This window comes from Labrus bergylta, chromosome 4, assembly GCF_963930695.1.
Source record: "Labrus bergylta chromosome 4, fLabBer1.1, whole genome shotgun sequence".
Lineage (NCBI taxonomy): Eukaryota > Metazoa > Chordata > Actinopteri > Labriformes > Labridae > Labrus > Labrus bergylta.
Genome location: NC_089198.1, coordinates 19,024,062 through 19,044,161, shown reverse-complemented (window position 1 = coordinate 19,044,161; position 20,100 = coordinate 19,024,062). Strand labels below are relative to the sequence as shown.

Genomic DNA, 20,100 nt, shown 5'->3' with positions numbered 1-20,100 from the left:
TCATATGCAAATTTGACAGATTCAACACTAACACTGTCTTTTCTTAGGAAATTGTTAACTTCAACTGTCGTAAGCTCGTCGCCTCCATGCCGCTGTTCGCCAATGCAGAGCCCAACTTTGTCACCGCCATGTTGACCAAGCTGCGTTTTGAGGTTTTCCAGCCGCATGATTACATCATAAGAGAGGGAACCATCGGGAAGAAAATGTACTTCATTCAGCACGGGGTCTGCAGTGTCATCACTAAGGGAACTCTTGCAATGAAACTTTCTGATGGCTCTTATTTTGGAGGTGTGATACAGTTGGCAGCTTACATTTGTTGCATTCTGCTGATGCTATGTAGAACTTCTTCATTTTAAGATGTGACACTCTTCCCTCCTTCTTTCAGAGATCTGTTTATTGACGAGAGGTCGGCGAACAGCCAGCGTGCGAGCAGAGACTTACTGTAGACTCTACTCACTGTCTGTTGACAACTTCAACGAGGTGCTGGAAGAGTATCCCATGATGAGACGAGCCTTTGAGACTGTTGCTATTGACCGTCTGGACCGCATTGGTAAAAATCCCTAACTTATCAAAACAAACTATACATTCATAACTAAATCATCATTTAGATGGAACAAGCACGACATCATGTGATCATAACCCAATATTAGTACATGTATGAAGTCTAACAAACCTCTAACAAGACAAAAAAAAGAAAAAAATGTAAAAAAAAAAAAAAAAAATTAAACGCACTCTGAAATTAACCTCATGTACAGAAAAAGAACTAATTCCCCTCTTCACTAATGTTTCCAGAACACAAGTGTTGAAATCTGCAATAAAATGAGCTACATTGTTCCCTCGAAATGACACAGGACTACAGTATGTAACAGTAGATGAGAGGACAGAGTGACACTTCCATTTTCCTCAGGGCTTGTTCTGCAGGAGGATGTACCTGGTGTGAAGGACATCACATGCTTTATCTACCTCATATTGTTCTCTTATTCCAATTTCGCTTGTTACCATTCATGAATTCTACTGTTTGTCCTCTCTGTAATGTCCTTCTCCATTTGCTCTGTGATAATCTCTCCATTTCTCTCTATCTTCAGGAAAAAAGAACTCCATCCTGATGCACAAGGTTCAGCATGATCTCAACTCTGGGGTGTTTAACAACCAGGAAAACGAGATGATCCAGGAGATCGTCAAGTACGACCGTGAGATGGTGAAGCTGGTGGACCTCCAGCGACCGCGGGCCATGTCTATGACCCCCTCCATCGGTGGTATCTTTGCTCCTCCCGGCCAGCCGCAGACGGGCTCTGCTATTGCTACTCTGCAGCAGGCAGTGGCGATGAGCTTCTGTCCTCAGATGGCGAGTCCTCTTGTGGGCCCAGGGACCCTGCAGTCTCCTCGAATGGTTAGAAGGTTCCAGGTGATGCAGAACTTGGCCAGTCCTGTCTCCATGTCTCCTCTTCAGTCTCACCCCCCTCAGGCATTTGGGGGGGTGTTTGGATCTGCGATCTCAAGCCCACCCGTCCAAAGCCCACTCGCTGCTTCAGGACGGACTTTCCAGTACATGGCGAGTGCAGGACCCTCTGGTTCCCAGTTGTCCCTTGTACAGCACCATGCACCCAGCCCCACACAGACCCAGCAGAGGCCAGCCTCACACAAGAGCACCCACTCCCTTCATACAGGCAGCCTGAGCCAGGATACCCGGGCGCTGTCTGCCTCCCAGCCTTCACTCCCCCAGGAGGGAACACCACAAGCTGCCTCTGCAGCTCCCAGCCCTCCACCATCCACCCGCACCTCTAACAACTCCATTGGCCCCCCACAGCCGTCTCATGCCAGCCTGCCGGGGCCGTCCGGGGTTGGGAGATCGGCAGGAGCTCCGCAGAGGGTTGCCTTTGCCTCCACGCCCCCTCCCGGTGAACCCTCTAGGGTGGGGGCAGTAGCAGCAGCTGCTGGATCAGGACCTCCAGACTCTGGAGTCCCCAAGAAAGATTCAATTGTCAGCCTTCCAGAGCTAGACTCTGCCAGATCCCGGCTGTCTTCCAACTTGTGACCCTGGTAGAGTTCAGGAAAGAGGCCTTTTTTGTAGGAGAATCTGTTTGTTTTAGGTCAGTCCAGCTGATCTGTCAGCCTGTTGAATGACCAATCAGCTACCGCCAGCGCCACACATCTTTGGACCTGGATGCACTGTGTGCTGAGTCGGCAGAAGAAAAAGAGCAACTCAAATCTTGAGACACTTTGGCTAGGAGGAGTCTATACAATTAAACTAGTATAACTTAAGGTGGAACTGGTCTAGTCTACTGTGCCAGCACCTTTAGTCTTAGTATCACCCCTTACACTCTGCTTCCAAACACCTACTGTATATCGCTGTCTTTACTGTAAAGATATGAAGAAGAGTACGATTAATGTAACTATTGCATACTGTGTAGAATCCATGCAATGCAATCTAGCTGGAGCTGGACTTAAAAAATGAAAATCAGGGACTTGAGGTCAAATGACAATGACATTTTAAGCGTTCAAAGTGTTTTTGAGTGTCATTTCCTTTCTGTATAAGCTGTCGTAGCAAAAGAACACATTGCTCTTCATATTGTTTCAAATAGTAGTGAAATAGTGTTTTAGACCGCTGGTCGATCTTACATCGATGTGTAAATAGTTGATGAAAAAGTCAGAGGGATATTATATTCATTGTATCTACCCAAACCAAAGTTGAGCTCGAACACAAAGTCTGGTTGTGTCTGTATCAACTAAAAAAGAAACATAGAAGAAAATGCCATTTATTTAACTGCCTTGATTCAACGTTAGAAGCCATATATTTGGTTTGTGTGTTTGTGTATACGTGGGCGTAAGTTTGTGTGCGTGAGTTTGTTGGTTACCTTTTGGTTCTATTTTCAGAGAATGGACTCACACACTCTCTGCACTGCTTTGTCAAGCGTAATCGGTTTGACATGCTGACGTCTGCTCTGACCTGTTTTTCATGAAACACCTCGGAGGCGGTCAGATGTTCAGCCGGTGTTCTGATTGTAACTCTGAAGGCAAAAGGTGGTTAAATAATCTGAGCTTTATCGAAAGGAAACATTTGTGAACAACCCATACTGTATACTTGCTTGTTTTTTGTCTAGGTTTATTGATTAACACACGCAATATGATTCTGCAATACTCTACCCCGCCTATATATAAATATATATGAATATAAATATCTATACATATGCTGTACAGGAAAGTGAACTTGTTTTTTTTTCTCCTTTTGTTTTATTCTCAATGTGAAACCTTAAAGAATCCAGCAGCTATTGTGGCTTCACTTGAGGTATTGTAATCCAGTGACCATGTTGTTACCTTAACCAAAAATGTTGGAGGGAATGAGAGGCTGTGTCATTTTCGTAGAAAACAGAAGCAAACAGGTTCAAAGTCACAGGAGGAACCAACGCTTTGAAATTAGCAAGTCAGATCCTCAAAAATGTCACTTTAAAGCCCATTCAAATTGTAAGCTGAATGGGGGTTTGGGGAAGGGCGGCATGGGGTAAAAATGCCTCACTTTAAAAACTCTTTGCTCCATATCAAAGTCTCTGTGTGCTCAGATCACCTCAAACCCCCCATGAATGTCTCAACATTTCGATCCTATTGTTCAAATTTTTAGATATGGTTGAGGCTGTGGTTCTATTTGTTCAAAATCAATGATCCTGCTGAACCTTAAAGCCTTCTCTTGCTGAATGTATGCCATACGAGAAGGAAGACAGCTAATCAGTTTAAACTGCCATGTAAATAAAGGGATGGAGGTTTAAAGAGGCTTTTATGATGCAAGGGGGTTGTGGCCGTTGCTTTATGTCTTGCTGAGTGTCTGCGATCTTTTTAAGTTCTATGATGCTTCTCTGGGTTGAAAGTTGCTGTATTTTACTTGTATGCTACCCCACTCCTTTCCTTACACCACCCCTTACACATGAGAGGATACTTTTTTTCTATTAATTTTTTTAATTCTCGGCGTGAACAAGAGCAAGTCGTAACCGCTTTGAACTTTAAAGCGCGCACTGAGGACATTCAATTAAGCACCTTCTGTTGCACTTCGACCTTGTAATCAAAATGAAAATCGATGCTCCATTCTGCTCATACGGCTATAGTACTTCTCCTGGAGCTGTTATCTGGTTAAAAAGTAAGGACAAAAAGTGAATCCAATCGGGGTAGAAAATAGGCAGCTGATTCAATGTGTTGAATAAACACCGCGTCCAACTTTGTTGGCTCTGAGAAATCAATCCAGAGCTAAACTGTAAAATCGATGCGATGGACATTTCACTCAGGTTTGCTACCTTTCCAGAGAGATGTATTGAGTGCTGCAGCGTGGCTTGCCATTGATTTATGTACACTTGTCCATCCTCCCATAATCAACCTGTTGATTTAACCATGCTGAAAGACTCCCCTTGCATTTTGATTGGCTGAAAAAAAAGGAGCATCTTAGATTGTTTAAGCAAAACTGGCTGACACTTGCTTTGATTAAATAGATCTTTTCGAAACAAGGTATAGGTGATTGTTTTTATCCAAGGGCTTCATTATATGGCTTGTAAACCCTGGTTCATTGTTTCTGTAGAGCTGCCACATTTTCACTTACATTTTTTTCCTGATCAGTCACATGCACTAAATCTTGTTCTTTGTCACAATTCTACAACCTGTTTCATCAGCATCACTTTGTATTGTTTTTTTATTTCCTATGGGAAAGGTACATGCCAAAATGCCAATGCGATTGTGAATGAACCAAGTCCATTTGAGTCAATAGCTGTTGTGTGCTTCGATACTGTTTCAGTGCAATCAGTTAGTCCTCTTCCCTGTTCCTTTGTGCTAATACCAGAGTTTGCCCTATTAAGCTGCTAACAGGACTGTGCTGATATTATTTGAATGAGTCCACAGTCAGTGAGAGCGAGATGGACAGAGAGTTAAAGAGCTACCGGAACGTTTCAGGCAATATCAGGCACCGTCTCTATTTCATTGCATCCATCCAGTAAGATAAAGTGTAACTCACTCCAACTCAAAGGATTGCATCCCAGACTTTGATCAGTACCACTCTGTTCAAACCCTCCGCCATGAACCTGATACAGCGCTAACATCACACACACTTCTGTAAGATATCCGTTTTGTGTCCGTATCACAAGTGTGTTCTGGCTTCCAGCCGCTGTCGACGTGTGTGTGACACAGCGCTGTGTTCGCCCAATGACAGGGGGTTCAAAGTGTGATTGTTTAATGGTTCTTCTTCTGGACCTTGCTGTGAAGTGGGATTGAAATCCCTCATACTTGTTTGACACTGACTGACAATTATTGAGAGTTTCTACGTTTCAAACCTCTCGTTCTTTCTGTACCAGATATTAAAGGGTACTGGATGCCTTGGTGTTGATATGTTAGCAAATCAGGGTATTATTTTTGTTTGTAAAAGTGTCTTTGATTTATCAGTATATTTTGTTTGGTTCTTGTTTTTGCAATGTGCCCCATGCACATGGACTGTATATACCTTGTGCCTAGTATATCTAGTTTCCACATAGTCTATTTTTGTGGTATGTATGTGCCTGTAAAAATGCAAATATGTGTTTTTATTTTCAACTTGCAATATATGTAAAAAAAAAAAAAAAAATTAGATGATGACTAGTATTTCTGAATTAAAATGACAATGTCAGTATATATAATTTTCCCTGATTTGGGAAACACAAAATTGCACATTTTTGTTGGTTTGAGCCTTCCAACACCATGCGCGCTGTACTCTGTACTTTCATGTTCTGTACATATGGTATAAACAGAGATGTGGGGCACATTGTCGTGTTTGTCCACAACCTGCTGTATTAAAAACATTTTCTACAGTTAGAGGGTGAGCTCTGACAGGCTTCTGGTGGATATCGGCAGTCTAGACGTTAGCTTAGATGACCTGCTTGCTACACAGAAACAAAAGTGACAAACAAAACGGTGGAGACGCCTGCACAATATAAAAACAAAAAAACACACAACATATACTGTATGCTGGAAAATCTTTCTAAAAATAGTCTTGATGCACAGGTCTTTAAGCACTGACGCTGGTTGCACACTAATTTGGTGTTTGCCATTTAAAAAAAAAAAAAAATCTCTCCAAGGCTGAACAAGCCTCAGCAGTCACGATCTCAAACCAGAGTTGAGTTCCCTTGACAGCTCCAAGCAGAGTGCATGCTTGTATTTTTCTTCTCTAAGCAGAGTTCTGTGTACGATTCTTAGTGGGACCTTCAGATCTAGACACTGTCAAGAACCAACTACTGTACAATGATTTTATTTAGTCTTACAGTTTAACCTTTGTGTCGTAGCTACTGTAGCCTGCTTAGCTTACCTAAGCCTTCTCTCTGCTTCAGGACTCTGTGTATTGTGTGCTTGAGTTTGTTAGTGTGTGTTAGTGTGTGTGTACGTGTGTTCCTGTGCCTTTCCTTCTATAATGTTGGTCCCACTTGAGAATACGACGCCATTTAGGGGGTTTTAGACCCACATGCAGCTGAGAGAGACGCCGGCACAAGCTGGAAAGTGTTACACAGTCACAAATCCACTCGTTCGAAAAAGAAACCCAACACTGTAATGCTCCTAGAAACGACTTTAGTAGCATTCCACAGCATGCACGAGCAGCTCAGTGTGGACATCCAGACACACTTTACCAGCACCATGTAGTCAACAGCACAGATATATCTGACAAAGCGTGTGTCCTCTCTCCTTCTCTCTGGAGGCCAATCTGCAACCATCTCAGGCTGTGCTCCGCTTCTGCTCTTAACTAAAAGTATTTCAGAACTCCAGCGCTGTCTAAGTTGATGTCTACAGTCCAGGAACAAATCAGTTCTGAGCCCAAGCCACAGCATTTCCAAATCGATCTCAAAGGATCACAAGAGGGAAGGGGTCGGGGGATACTTTGGATTCTGATGATATTACTGCCGTCCAGTCCTTTCAGACTGAGTTGCACAGCTGGCAGCAAGGGGGCCAGTGGGTTCTGATTTGATCCTGCGTCTAAAAGGCTGTCTTGTCCACCACCTCTGCTGGCCAAGTGCACAGAGCCACACCCTGGTCTCTCTCAATAAGCTGGTCTGTCAGTCAGTGGCAATGTCGTTTAAGCGTTCGTAAAAAGACGATACATTGTTGTGCAATAAAAAGATGAGCGCATTGGCATACTTATATCTGTGTGTGGACTTTTTATTCATTGCAGTGTGTGTGTGTGTGTGTGTGTGTGTGTGTGTGTGTGTGTGTGTGTGTGTGTGTGTGTGTGTTAAGAACATTTACTGTAGCTCCTGGGGTTACAACGGTCGCTGCAAACAAAAACACAAACACACACGTTAGCCTTGTAAATCAGCCAACAACCCCTCCACCCTTGTTCTACCCCACAATAGATGAGATCTCTCTCTCTCCCTCTCTGCAGACAGGGGCTCTGCTGCATCCCTGATGAGATGTCTGAGCCCAGTCTAAGAGCTTTGCACGTGTGTAAATCTGTGTGTGTGTGTGTGTGTGTGTGTGTGTGTGTGTGTGTGTGTGTGTGTGTGTGTGTATAGACAGCAGAGAACAGCAGCAAGTGTATTCATTCTTGTACCAAAGAGCGTGTGTGCAAATGAAAGCCCTACATTTGTGTTTGTCTGATTCAGAGAGAGAGTAAATGAACCAGTGACAGCGGTGTGCATGCATGTGTGTGTGTGTGTGTACATGTGTGTGAAAGGGTGGGTGGGTGTGTACGTCAGAGATGAGGGCAGTCCAAGGACACACTCCTCTGGCAGCCTGGGAGCAGCATCCACCCATTCTCTCTATTTTCTTTCCTCTGCACACACACACACACACACACACACACACTGCTGTCTGGATCCTCAGTGATTATGCATGGCACACTGAGATAGAAAGATTAAAATTACATGCAAGGTGAGGTTTAGACACATCGTTGATGTTGCCTCCATGCGGCTGGTACAAATGTGGGTGAGGCCATCCGCAGTGCGCGTTCAGAGTTTTACCTTGACGTGACATAATGTCCTCTCTCTCTTTAGCTTTACTGACACATACACACACACACACACACACACTAACCATTTCATTGTAATTCAATGAGGAAGCAATGCACTGATAGTGGCTGCAGGCAGATACTACAGCAGGTTGTGAAGCTATACGTAGTGTGAGTGTATAGTTTCATTGTCCTCTACCTGCTTTCCTCTGCAGTGCCGGTCCTCTGCTGTGTCCCTGGCTGTCCTACTTCAATTAATCATATCAGCATCTCCTGCGCTACCCCCCTGGCTGTTTACCTCCAGAGGGCAATTTGCTTATTTAGCTTCTCTCTGGCATCCTCCCCCTGTCCCATCCATCTCTTTCCGGTTTTTCCTCGCACAGATCCACAACTGCAAATTTTTCGCTTTTGGTCTGCCTTTAAAGCTAAAATGGTGGTGTTCCCCAGGGGTCACTCCAGTAAAGACCTGCATTTTTAACTATAACCGGTGCAGTTTGATATTGGCGTAACATTTGCGTATGTTCTTGTGGGAGTCCACGCAAAAGAATTTCTATGTCTTTGTATTTGGAAAGAGGACACACAGGCACAAACATTCACCTTCCTGCCCTCTGCTCATGCTGCTTCAGCCATGTCTCTCTGCACTGGGGAGCATCTAGAGAACACAGCTCACATCTGAATGCCAGGATTAGCATTTGGTCCGAGCTCCATGAATGAGTCAGTGAGCAAGACACAGAGAGACGAGGGGGGGGTGGGGTTACAGTAAATCATTTTACAGCTGCAGGCAGCTTCAGTCACATCTCAGTTGCTGGACAGTCAGTTGGCAGAGGAGGAAGTGAGAAGTGCGTCAAGCTGAAATGATCAAGAGGAAAATACACAGTTAGTGGCAGGAGGGCAGGTCACATGCTCTACTATAATCTCTGCCATCTTATTCAAAAAGAAAAAAAGGTTCAATTCTATTTGGTTGATCTCATATCGTTCTTTACCTTTACCTTACCATTTTTTTTCTCTCTCATGGATCACAGCAGTTCAAGGACATTTGGCCTGTAAAACAAAGAACTGAACTACAATTCAGACTGTTACTCATTGGAAGCACACAGCCAAATGATACGGCAACAAAATGTATTTTCCACCTATTATGCTGAACATAATTCTCAATGTATAAAACCTGCTGTCATTAAAGGGGCTATATGTAAGTTTTTACATACATAAATCGTTTTTAATCGCCCATTAATAAGCGAACGGTTAACTGATGTGAAAAAGTAGATGTTCACTGTCTGTCTGTGTTGCCTGTATAAAAAGTTTCCCCGGGTCGTATTTTCCGCGAAAGCTCCAGGAAGTGACATCTTATGCATGTTCTCAACGTCCTCCTCACTCCGCTCCACTTACAGAGATCAACAGTACAAACTCATTTCACACTCCCGCTACAGCCAGAGGCCGCCTTCCACACACTTCTATCCGCCCTAGGAGCTCTTAAAGGCGGACAAACTCATCACACACTCCTGCTCTCAGCCAGTGCCTGCAGAGACTGTCGTTTGTAGGCTGGAGAATGAATACAGACACACAGACTCCTTCACAGACTTTCATGTGTATGACCATTTACCTCCTCTGTAAACATTATGCTGGTAAATATCCAGTGTTTCGTGGCCGATGATGATGCTCGTTTGTGTACGTACGAGTACGTATGACGAGCACGCAAGGGAGAGCAGTTCGCCTAATGGCCTGCGGTATCGCTACAAACGCAGTATTTACATATACGTATATAAGTTACATATAGCCCCTTTAAACAGAATTCATTTTTAATAGCCATTGTACCCATCAGTCTCACTCCATAGATATCGACCATTACAATGATGTCTTAGATCTTCTTTTCAAACAACCCAATTAAAAAATAATATGACCAACTATTAAAGATGTGCCGATGATCTATTGCTTTCTGTTTTACTATGATTGTTCTCCTCGTAAATATTGCATTATAAACTACTGTGCTAGCAGGTAGGTTCTTGATTCCAATCCCAAACAAGGGGCCCACTGTGTGGAGTCATGTTCTGTCTCCTTTGTCGGTAAGGTTAATTGGTGACTCAGAATTGCCAGTAGGTGTGAGTGTGATTGGTTGTTTGTCTCTATATATCAGCCCTGTGATTAGCAGGTGACCAGTCCCTGGTTCACCCTGTCTCTCGACACATGACAGCTGAGATCAGCTCCAGCCCCTCACCACCCCATACAAGACAAGCGGTACAGATAACCGATGGATGGATGGACTGATGGATGGATGTTAGTCCTGTGAATTGTTGGGTGTACCCTGCCTCTTGAGCAATGACAGCTTGGACTATCTAAAAATAGTACTAAAGTTAAAATTAAAGTTTTTGCACCTTACATTTAAACTATTTATTTAATGCCCCTGAGTAACGAAATGTGAATTCAAATGTTAACAATAAATCTTGTTCTGTAAAATACTGTATCTGTGTTCTGCTTTAACCAACAAATTATATGAGTAGAGTGACTCTTGGGGGACAGGAGGAAGAGGAGGATGAGGAGGGCAACAGCAGAAACAAGGGCACAGCCGGCATGCAGTATGGAGCCTTTCCACGCAATGCTATGTATAAATGATGAACTTTTTACATGTTAGCTTCCTGAGAAAGTCCCTTAACACTATTTTTAGTGTAAAATGAAAATGTAGCATACATTTTTCTTGAGTTTAACTCTTTAAAGGCATTTAAGTTTTCCTTCTCTAAAGGATAAAAAAAAAAAAAAGACTATAGGGAGCACTCCATACATCTACTCTGCTAAACTCTTCCTATTACAGACGCCCCAGAAACGTCATGCAGCCCCTAGTGAAAAGAAAAGGAGTGACATATAGAGGTGAAGTGAAAAAAGGGAGAGCGCATGGCAGTGATATATTCTAGCAATGTGGAGAGGAGAAGAAATGATTAATGAAGAAAATGAGAAATAACATTCTGAGCAGACATTACCTTCAGAATGCTTTGTTTTGTTAGAAAAACATCTAATCTCCCTGGGTCTTTAGGCTCTTTCAGCTGTGATAATTTTGCGACAGGAAATGAAGGCGCCTGTTCAATAATTTTCCTCCATCATCCACTTCCTGCTATAATATTTGCTCTGGGCCGCCAACTGAAGTGATGAGAGCCAGGACAATGTTTTGGCTTCTGAATGATCTCATCTGTTCTGCTCTGTCAAGGACTGTGCTCCCAGTGACACTGCCGCTATTCATCAGAGTGCACACACACACACACACACACACACACACACTCTCACACACACACACACACACACACACACACACACACACACACACACACACACACACAGACACACACACACACACACACAGAAAGACAAAAGTGTTCCCAAACCCAATGTTCCTCTTTTTGCAGAGATTTTGAACTTATCAGAGATAGCGGAACACATGAAAGTCACCAGGGTGCATTAGGTGTGTATTCATATTATAAACATTTAACATTTTCCCCTTGTGAGGAACGACCGGACATTTAGAGGGTGCAGTTTAATGTGCTTCTCAGAAACCTGGCTAACACAAAAGACCCCCGACACTAACGTGGATCTACCGGGCTTCACAACAGTGAGAGCGGAGAGAGACAATAACCCTAACCCAGAAAGGAGGGGGGTTTGCTCTGTTTATTCTCCCACGCCATTGTTGTTCGTGTTTACATCCCTCCGCGAGCACATGCTGAGAACGCTTGTGACTTCATCCACTCCACCATCGCGAGATTACAAACACAACACCCTGAAGCATTCATTGCCATCTCTGGGGACTTTAACCATGTTACATTGGACTCAACACTACCAGACTTTCACCAGTTTGTAAGCTAGAACAGGACAATAGACCTCCTGTATGCAAATGTGAAAGAAGCTTACACTGCCAACCCTCTACCACCACTGGGGAAGTCTGATCACAACCTGGTCCTTCTCAACCCACAGTACAAGCCACAGATTCAGAGACACCCAGTAACCACGCGCACCTTCAGAAAGTGGTCTCCTGAGGCAGTGGAGACACTAAGAGACTGTTTTGAGTCGACTGACTGGAGCACCCTGCAAGAGCCGAACGGTGAGGACATTGAAGTGGTCACACACTGCACAACTGACTACATGAACTTCTGTATGGACGTTGTGGTCCCCACAAAAAATGTGCACTGCTTCCCTAACAACAAGCCCTGGATTACCAGTAATGTCAAGGCCATCCTTAACAGAAAGAAGAGGGCATTCAAGGAAGGAGACCAGGCAGAGCTGAAGCGCGTGCAGGGGGAACTCAAGGTCCGGCTCAGAGAGGCAAAGGAGGAGTACAGAAGGAAGGTGGAGAAGAAGCTGCAGAACAACAACACGAGAGAGGTCTGGGAGGGCATGCAGCGGCTGCTGCTCCATCTCCTCAGACCCCAGGTCCACCATGCTCAGGATCCACTGCAGTTTGCTTACCAGGCGAAGGTAGGCGTGGATGATGATCCACTACACAGGGCTTACTCTCATCTGGACAAAGGGAGCAGCGTGATGAGAATCATGTTCTTTGATTTCTCAATCGCTTTAATACCATCCACCCCCTCCTACTGAGAGGCGTGGAGGTGGTCAAGACCTACGGGTACCTGGGGCTGCAGTTGGACGACAGGCTAGACTGGTCATCAAACATGGACACTATCTGCAGGAAGGGACAGAGCCATCTGTACTTCCTGAGAAGGCTGGGGTCATTCAACATCTGTAAGAAGCTGCTGCAGATGTTTTACCAGTCCGTGGTGGCCAGTGTCCTCTTCTATGCTGTGGTGTGCTGGGGAGGAAGCAGCAAGAAGAGGGACGCAGCACGGCTGGACAGACTGGTGAGGAAGGCTGGCTCTGTGGTGGGCGCAGAGCTGGACTCTCTAGTGACGGCGGCAGAGAGAAGGACCCTGAACAGAATGCACTCCATCATGGACAACACCCACCACCCTCTGCACAGCACCTTCACCAGGCTGAGGAGTGTGTTCAGAGGCAGACTGCTGTCACAATCCTGTTCCACAGACAGACTCAAGAACTCTTTTGTCCCCCTGGCCATACGTCTGTAAACACCTCACGGTTATGGCAGGGGGAAAGCACACAGTGACTCTTGGACTAAATATTCCTTTTTCCATTTTCCCATCTGCACAGCTGTCCCAAGAGTCAGCCTCTAGTTGGACACTTTAATGATAACCTCAACTATTTAAATCGCACCTTAAATGTTTGCACTGACTGTTATTTAATATCTGTTTTTTGATAATTTTATTATTATTATTATTATTATTATTTATTACTTTTTAAACATTTCTAAAAATTTTGATTCATCTAGGGTATTCTTAAATATTTTTTTCGGGTTAATATATATGTATGGGAGGGGGGCGTCGGTTTTGTGGTTAATTTGTAACATATGTAACAAACATGTACGTCTTTGTAACCTGCTACTGGATGCTTTGAATTTCCCTCGGTATCAATAAAGTATCTATCCATGTATCTATCTAACACAATTTAAAGGTGCACTTAAAGTCTTTTTTGACGACTTATACTGAGCCATGTTCTTATGAGTAGGTCTGTTTCATACACTTTCAGGAGGATGCTGGTGACACACATTCCTGCCAATTGTGTCACGTTATTCCTCTGATCTACAGGTGGCAGTGAAGTGCCAAGAAATACAGCAACCTGCCAGTAGAAACAGTGACGAGGAAGATTAACAGCCATTAATAGATGCCACTTCTCATTTTTTGCATTTTCTCTCCCCTTGATGCAGGATTTCAGGAATGAAAGAAGCAAAAAAATCTTTGGAGAAGTTTTAAGAGCTGTGATTTAAATTAAACATGTAATTTTAACAGAAATTATTTACTGTAATAAGAAAATTGCACACTCCGATACAACCCTGTCCTTCGAAAAACACATGAAACACATCATCAAAACAGCCTTTTTCCATCTGAGAAACATCGCCCACCTCTGTCCATCCCTCTCCTTTTCAGCTGCTGAGACCCTCACCCACACATTCATCACTTCCAGACTAGACTGCTGCAACAGACTCATCTATGGTTCACCATCCAAAACATCGCTGCTCGTCTTCCAACACACTACCGCACCCGTGACCAAATCACCCCTGTCCTTCATAACTTCCACTAGCTCCCCATCCCCCAGCGTATCCAGTTCTAACTCCTCATCCTCACCTATAAAGCCCTCCATTACCTGGCTCCCCCCTACCTGTCTGTGCTCCTCCACACTCCTCCACACTCCCACCCGCACTCTCAGGTCTGCTGATTCCAAAATATTATTTTTAATGCAGAGTCAAAATTGAAGTGAAACTTCTAATGTAGTTAATGTTCTGTCAAAGACATTCACACTGAAAGGAACAACCCTTATTTTGACACTTAGAAGAATGGAAAGCACAACACAACATTGGCTTTGCACAAGGGTCATTTTTTTCTGTTTCATAGCTGTTGAAAATTAATTTTGTTTGTGTAAACTATAGCTTAGATGAAGTTAGAGGGAAAACAACAGAATACAGAGAAACACTACAAACAAGATGAAGTGCTGCTGTGATTCTTTAACAAAGCGCTTTAATTCAGGCTGCAGTTTGGGTCGGTGGTTGTTGTCGAGCATTAGCCCAGGGGCTGGTCTGTTCTGCTCCGTCATTGTGTTGGCGATGTGACCATAATCACTAACACACTGCTGTGGGGTCTTAAATTTACAAGTCGCATCCAGCTGTCTGTGCAGAAACATAATCTGTGGAAGTCCTTTTAAGTGGCCTTAGAAGAGATGGATGACTGAACGCTGAGGCATCTGAAACAGACGATTGTTTCTGAACAGCAGTGATGATGTTATTGTCAGGAGAATAGAGAAACCCCAAAGCATCCATCACCTTCACACAGAGCACCCCTGGGTCCTTACAGCACCTTCTCTCTCTCTCTCAGCTGGGAACAAACAGTCCTCAGTGAGTCCTGCTCAGACAAACTGATGCTGCAAAAATGTACCAAATCCACTGTGCTCAGCTGAGTGTCTAATGAGCCGGCTCTGTATCTGTTTGTTTCTCACCAAGATGTGACATATTTATCTCTATTTACTTCATGGAGCCTCACTGTGTCTGTTTCAAGAGTGTGTCATACTGGTTTAGATGTGGGCGCTTCGACAGTCCATCAAAGCGTTTGGCTAAAGGAACGTGAGTGGGCCCGATGTGCAAACTAACATTTGAAGGTCATTAAAGGTGGACTCTAAGTGGTTTATGTCCCCTGCTTTGAAATTAAAATAATACCTTACCAAGAAGATTCACAAGGACAAGTAACAATTATAAACTTTGAACTTTTTATAAATGATATGTTTTGTTGTCATTTCCATCCATTAATTCTTATTGTTATATTCCATGAATTTTGAATTTTATGCATTTTATCCATTTTTATCTAGGCTACTTTCTCCAGTATTTGTTATTAGACTTAGTTTGAAAAATGCCTCATGAGTCTGAAATACATATAAATTAGTTGTGAGTAATGAGATTGAAGTCTAAGATTTGGGAAAAGTCAAACAAGTCTTGATGACTTAGATTTACGGCGCCTATTGGCTTTCCATTAACATTTTAATAGATATCATTTTCAATCTGAGGGTGCTGGGTGAGTGTGTGAGATAGACTTTCTGGTGATGCCAATTCACAACTGTTACCAAAAGTTTCTGCATTATATTTCTGATTCCAGTTGTTTTAGTGTTTCTAAAAATATAGTTTAATGCACCAGATCCACTTGGCTATTTTGTTGGGTAAAGAAAAACGTTTGACTCTTAAATATTTAAATTAAATGTCAAAAGAAACACTAGGTTATGTAAAAAGTACAACTTGAGTCAACTTGAGATTTCTGTTCAATACCTCGCCTCATTCCCTTGCCATTGCCCTCGTTTCAAACCCAATGGTTTTGATGCTAGATTTAACCCATAAACGAGTGGTAATTTCATGTTTTTATCCAAAATGCTGGATATGTTGCCCACAACGTTTTTAAAGACATTCCCACTCCCCACAAGAAAAAACTTCCATGATTCAATGACTTCTTCCTGGAAGGCCAAAACTTTGGCTTAGAACAAACAGATGCATATTAACTTGTTAACATGCTAGTGAACATTGTACAGACTCTCTGCTCTGGTACAGACAACATTAATAATTAGGTGTCATTTTTGTATGTTAGCATGTTATATTAACATTATAGGCACCACTAAGTGCAGCTAGAAAGGCTGAAATTTTCAGATTAAACAGTTTTTGTTGTTGTTTTTTGTTGACAGGTGTGAAATATGCACACTTAAATGCCCTCAAAAAGTGCCTCTGCATAGGTGAAAACTGAACTTGTAAAAAGATAGATGCATCATGGTTAAAATGAACAATAAATGTTTTACTGAATCATGACAAAATAAATAGCTTTAAAAAAGCTGATCAGGCCAGCATACAGTCAGATAGACACCAAAATGTGCTGATAATGAACACATATTAGACCAGTTGTGAAAATGATCAATATCTTCTGCTTATAAGTTACACACATGCCAAATCATAATTATGGGATACCGCCAGTGTTTCCATTATTCTTATAGACTCATCATAATGTATGACATAAGCTAATTTCCTCTCAATTTCCTGTCTCTCTTCTATCAGACCATCTAACACATGCATGCACACACACACACACACACACACACACACACACACACACACACACACACACACACACACACACACACACACACACACACACACACACACACACACACACGCACACACGCACACACACCACACACACACACACACACACCCTCGATGACCCAGTGCACGCTCCTGCGCCGTACTGTCTCTGTTAGATTTAGTCCTCCGCCCCACTATGCTGCAGAGTTGGCGTTATCTAGGATGGCAAAATACCCAGGGCCTCTTCCCTCTCCTCAGATATCCCAGCATGCTCTATTTCTGTCCCTGCGTCTCTCTCTTTGCTCTCAGCAAAGTGCAACTGACGTCTCTCTCTCTCTCTCTCTCTCTCTCTCTCTCTCTGTACTAAACAGATGAGTTATGTCAGTGATGGGGTTTCAGCTGAAGATCCAAATTTAAATAATGCCTATTCCCTTTTTTTAAATTCCAACACATTATGTTTCCCAATTCAATCGTCTTCTTAGAAATGAAGCAAACATAAGACACTGAATGTTTGATGATGACTTTTCAAATTTGCCCTTTTGTCTAATTGAGAGTCATTACAGTGATGAGATGTTATTTTTATACAACAAAAGCAATTAAGTAATGAGACATAAATGATTATTGGGGGGTAGGGTGGGAGGGAGAGAGAGAGGATGGGGGTGGAGTGTGAAAAGGGCAAAGGGGATAACGAGTGAAGGGAGCAGAAATGAGAAGAGGGGATTATTTACAAAAAAAATCATCTGTGAAATTGCTGAGTCACTGGAAGGATAAAGCTGCAGAACAGCTCCCTCTTTCTCCTTCTGTCTCCTCCTCACCCAGAAGCCCTACACACACCAAGACACACAGCTTGTCCCCACCCCGCCAACATCGTCACCACCAAAAAAGACATTTACGCACATACATACAAACACACAAAGCAAAGGGTGCAGGAGGGAGAAGGATGAGGCACATTGTTACTCCAAAGCGATCATGTGGCAGCAACTTCAGCTTTGCTTTCGTCATAAAGACTCACAACCACAAACGACATCACACCAAAAAGTTAAAGAAATCCAATTATTTTCAACCAGAGCAGCAGATTGCAGTCAGATGACGTTTGTAAGACATCTGATCTCATATGTGTGTCACAAAAGTGTCTACTAGAAAAAGCAGGTTGAAGATTTGAAACAGTTTACAGCCTGGTTACAGATGGCATTTTTATGTTGAGGGATTTTTTTTTCAGCACAACATCCATACATGCTATGAAATCTGCCTTGATTGACATATCTTTCCCATATGTAGTCACATGCTCTACTTACTGCAGATTCACAGCCCTCCGGAGCAGAAATTAGTGTGTGCAAATCAGTGATTGGCAAAGCTTGATAATCCCATCTATTACACTGCTCAGTGGGCAGAAAGCTTTTATTTGATGGGTCAGGATGGTTTTTATTTATAGTTGTACAGCCAACAGCAAGTATATAACCACAGCAGCAGAAATTACTTATATTTTCATGGAAACACGAGTGACGATAGCAAATCCTGGATTCCATTTGGATCAGAAAAGCTTCTTAAGAGAGAAATGTAACTATAAGATCATTTAAGAACCTAAATAAATATATTAACATAAGTATTTATATTCTATTCTACATTTAAGGGGCTATTTTTGCTACAATTCATAGGGAAATGTTTTCCTATTCTTAACTACATTTATTGACAACTGTAGTTGCTTCAGGTTTAAATGCAAAGTATCATACATTATTAAATGATGTGAGAGAGCCGACCTCTAAGGAGTAGAAGAAACAGTTAACAGTAGTAGCTTAACCTTCACCTGCAGCAAAAGAAATAATCGGATGTGTAATAATTAGGGCTGTCAAACAATGCAAATTTTTAATTGCGATTAATTGCTACATTTCAATAGTTAATTGCAATGGATCACATCTTTAATCGCATGTTTGTTTGAAATTCCATTATTTTACATTTATAAATAAAAACTGTTAGGCTTTTATTTTGAAATTATGACTGTCTTTCTGGTAGATCCAAGGTTGCAACATAAACATTAAGTGAAATGAGACATTCAAAGATGCAGCAGTCTTGTTTTTCTTCATCACTGTGACTACAGAGAGACGCTGAAGAATCTTATCTACGGCGTGATTAATTGCGATAAAAATATGGTTTCATTAATTTAAGACCTAATTTGATTGAAATCAATTATAGAATTCTGACAGCCCTAATAATAATATAACATCAAGAGGGAGCATGCATAATGACATAATGGAAACTATTTACATTTTGTTGCTGAGGTTGATTTTTTTGTTAACCTTGGTAAACCCTGAACAAAGCAATACGTCAAACAGATGTCAATAGGTCTGTTTGCTCATCTTGTTCTGTGTACCTTTTGTAGTATTCTGCTAACAAAGAAAATGCTCTTGCTGTCTTTGAACTGTGAACATTTTTTTACAGAATAAGGAAACAAAGGCACATAAGGTCTACATGTTGTGTCCAACATCATCTTGATCTAGAAATCGAGAAGTTGATCTTCAAGCTTATGGTCAGGTGCTAGTACTTCTGTTTGATTACCAATTTGGCAAAAGAACATCAGCACTTACATTTGAGTACACTTATAATGATGAAGATAAAAATAAACAGCAGCTGAAGGAAAAGAAAGTGTTTCAGAAATACATTTGTGTATATACAATCATGTAAACACATGGAGCAAGGGTATGGACTCAGGCAGCATTGCATATTGATTGAAATAACAGTGCACCCTGCTGTTTGTGTAAGATTGACAAGAAGAACACAGGAGAGGAGAGGAGAGGAGAGGAGAGGAGAGGAGAGGAGAGGAGAGGAGAGGAGAGGAGAGGAGAGGAGATAGAGTATGACTCAGGACTATGAAGTCAGAGTAGGTTTATGTAGAGATTAAAGGATTGAAGAACAAGGGAGTGAAGGCGTGGGCAGAGAAAGTCCACTAAGTCCTGCAGAGCGACCACAGCGAATAATCACATCACTGTTACTCATGAAAATAAACTGTGATCAACATTAGATCCATATCACCTCTGGAGGGGAGTGATCAATACGGCAGCACAATTTATTATCTCAGCAGGAAAATAATATAAAGCTCAAATACAGTCTGCATCCATGAGGAGTAAAAGGACAGACTTGTGTGTCCTCTGAGGTGACACGTATATTGACCTTCAAATCAATTGCACAAAAAAGCAATATGACATTGGGGTCATCTTCATACTTATATCCATCTAGACACTTCTGTAAATACCAGGAGGCACCTATAGAGACTGTGCAGAGGTCTCAGCCAGGTCATATTTTCAAATAAAAGACATACGTATTTATATGTTAATGTTTATGAGGAAAAAACAATGTAGTAGTTTATTTGTATTTATAAAGGGGATCATGTGACTGCTTCAGTAAATGCTCAGTGAGTGAAAGAAATGTCCCATGATTCTGCAGTTTCATTCAGTCCCATTCAGATGTATACAGCAGCGTCTTTTTTATTCATTTGTCTGAACCAGGTGTTGTGTAT

General features: G+C 42.3%; 1 protein-coding gene across 1 annotated transcript in view; it reads left to right on the top strand.

Moving 5' to 3' along the window:
- Window positions 1-7,131, top strand: part of LOC109984052 (potassium/sodium hyperpolarization-activated cyclic nucleotide-gated channel 2) — a 35,872-nt gene extending 28,741 nt beyond the window's left edge. Inside the window, exons 6-8 of the mRNA XM_065953955.1 lie at window positions 48-288; window positions 386-550; window positions 1,086-7,131. Coding sequence (XP_065810027.1) covers window positions 48-288; window positions 386-550; window positions 1,086-2,035 — 1,356 coding nt within the window. The 3' untranslated portion in view covers window positions 2,036-7,131. The remainder of the gene's footprint in view (window positions 1-47; window positions 289-385; window positions 551-1,085) is intronic.
- The last annotated feature ends 12,969 nt before the right edge of the window (window positions 7,132-20,100 follow it).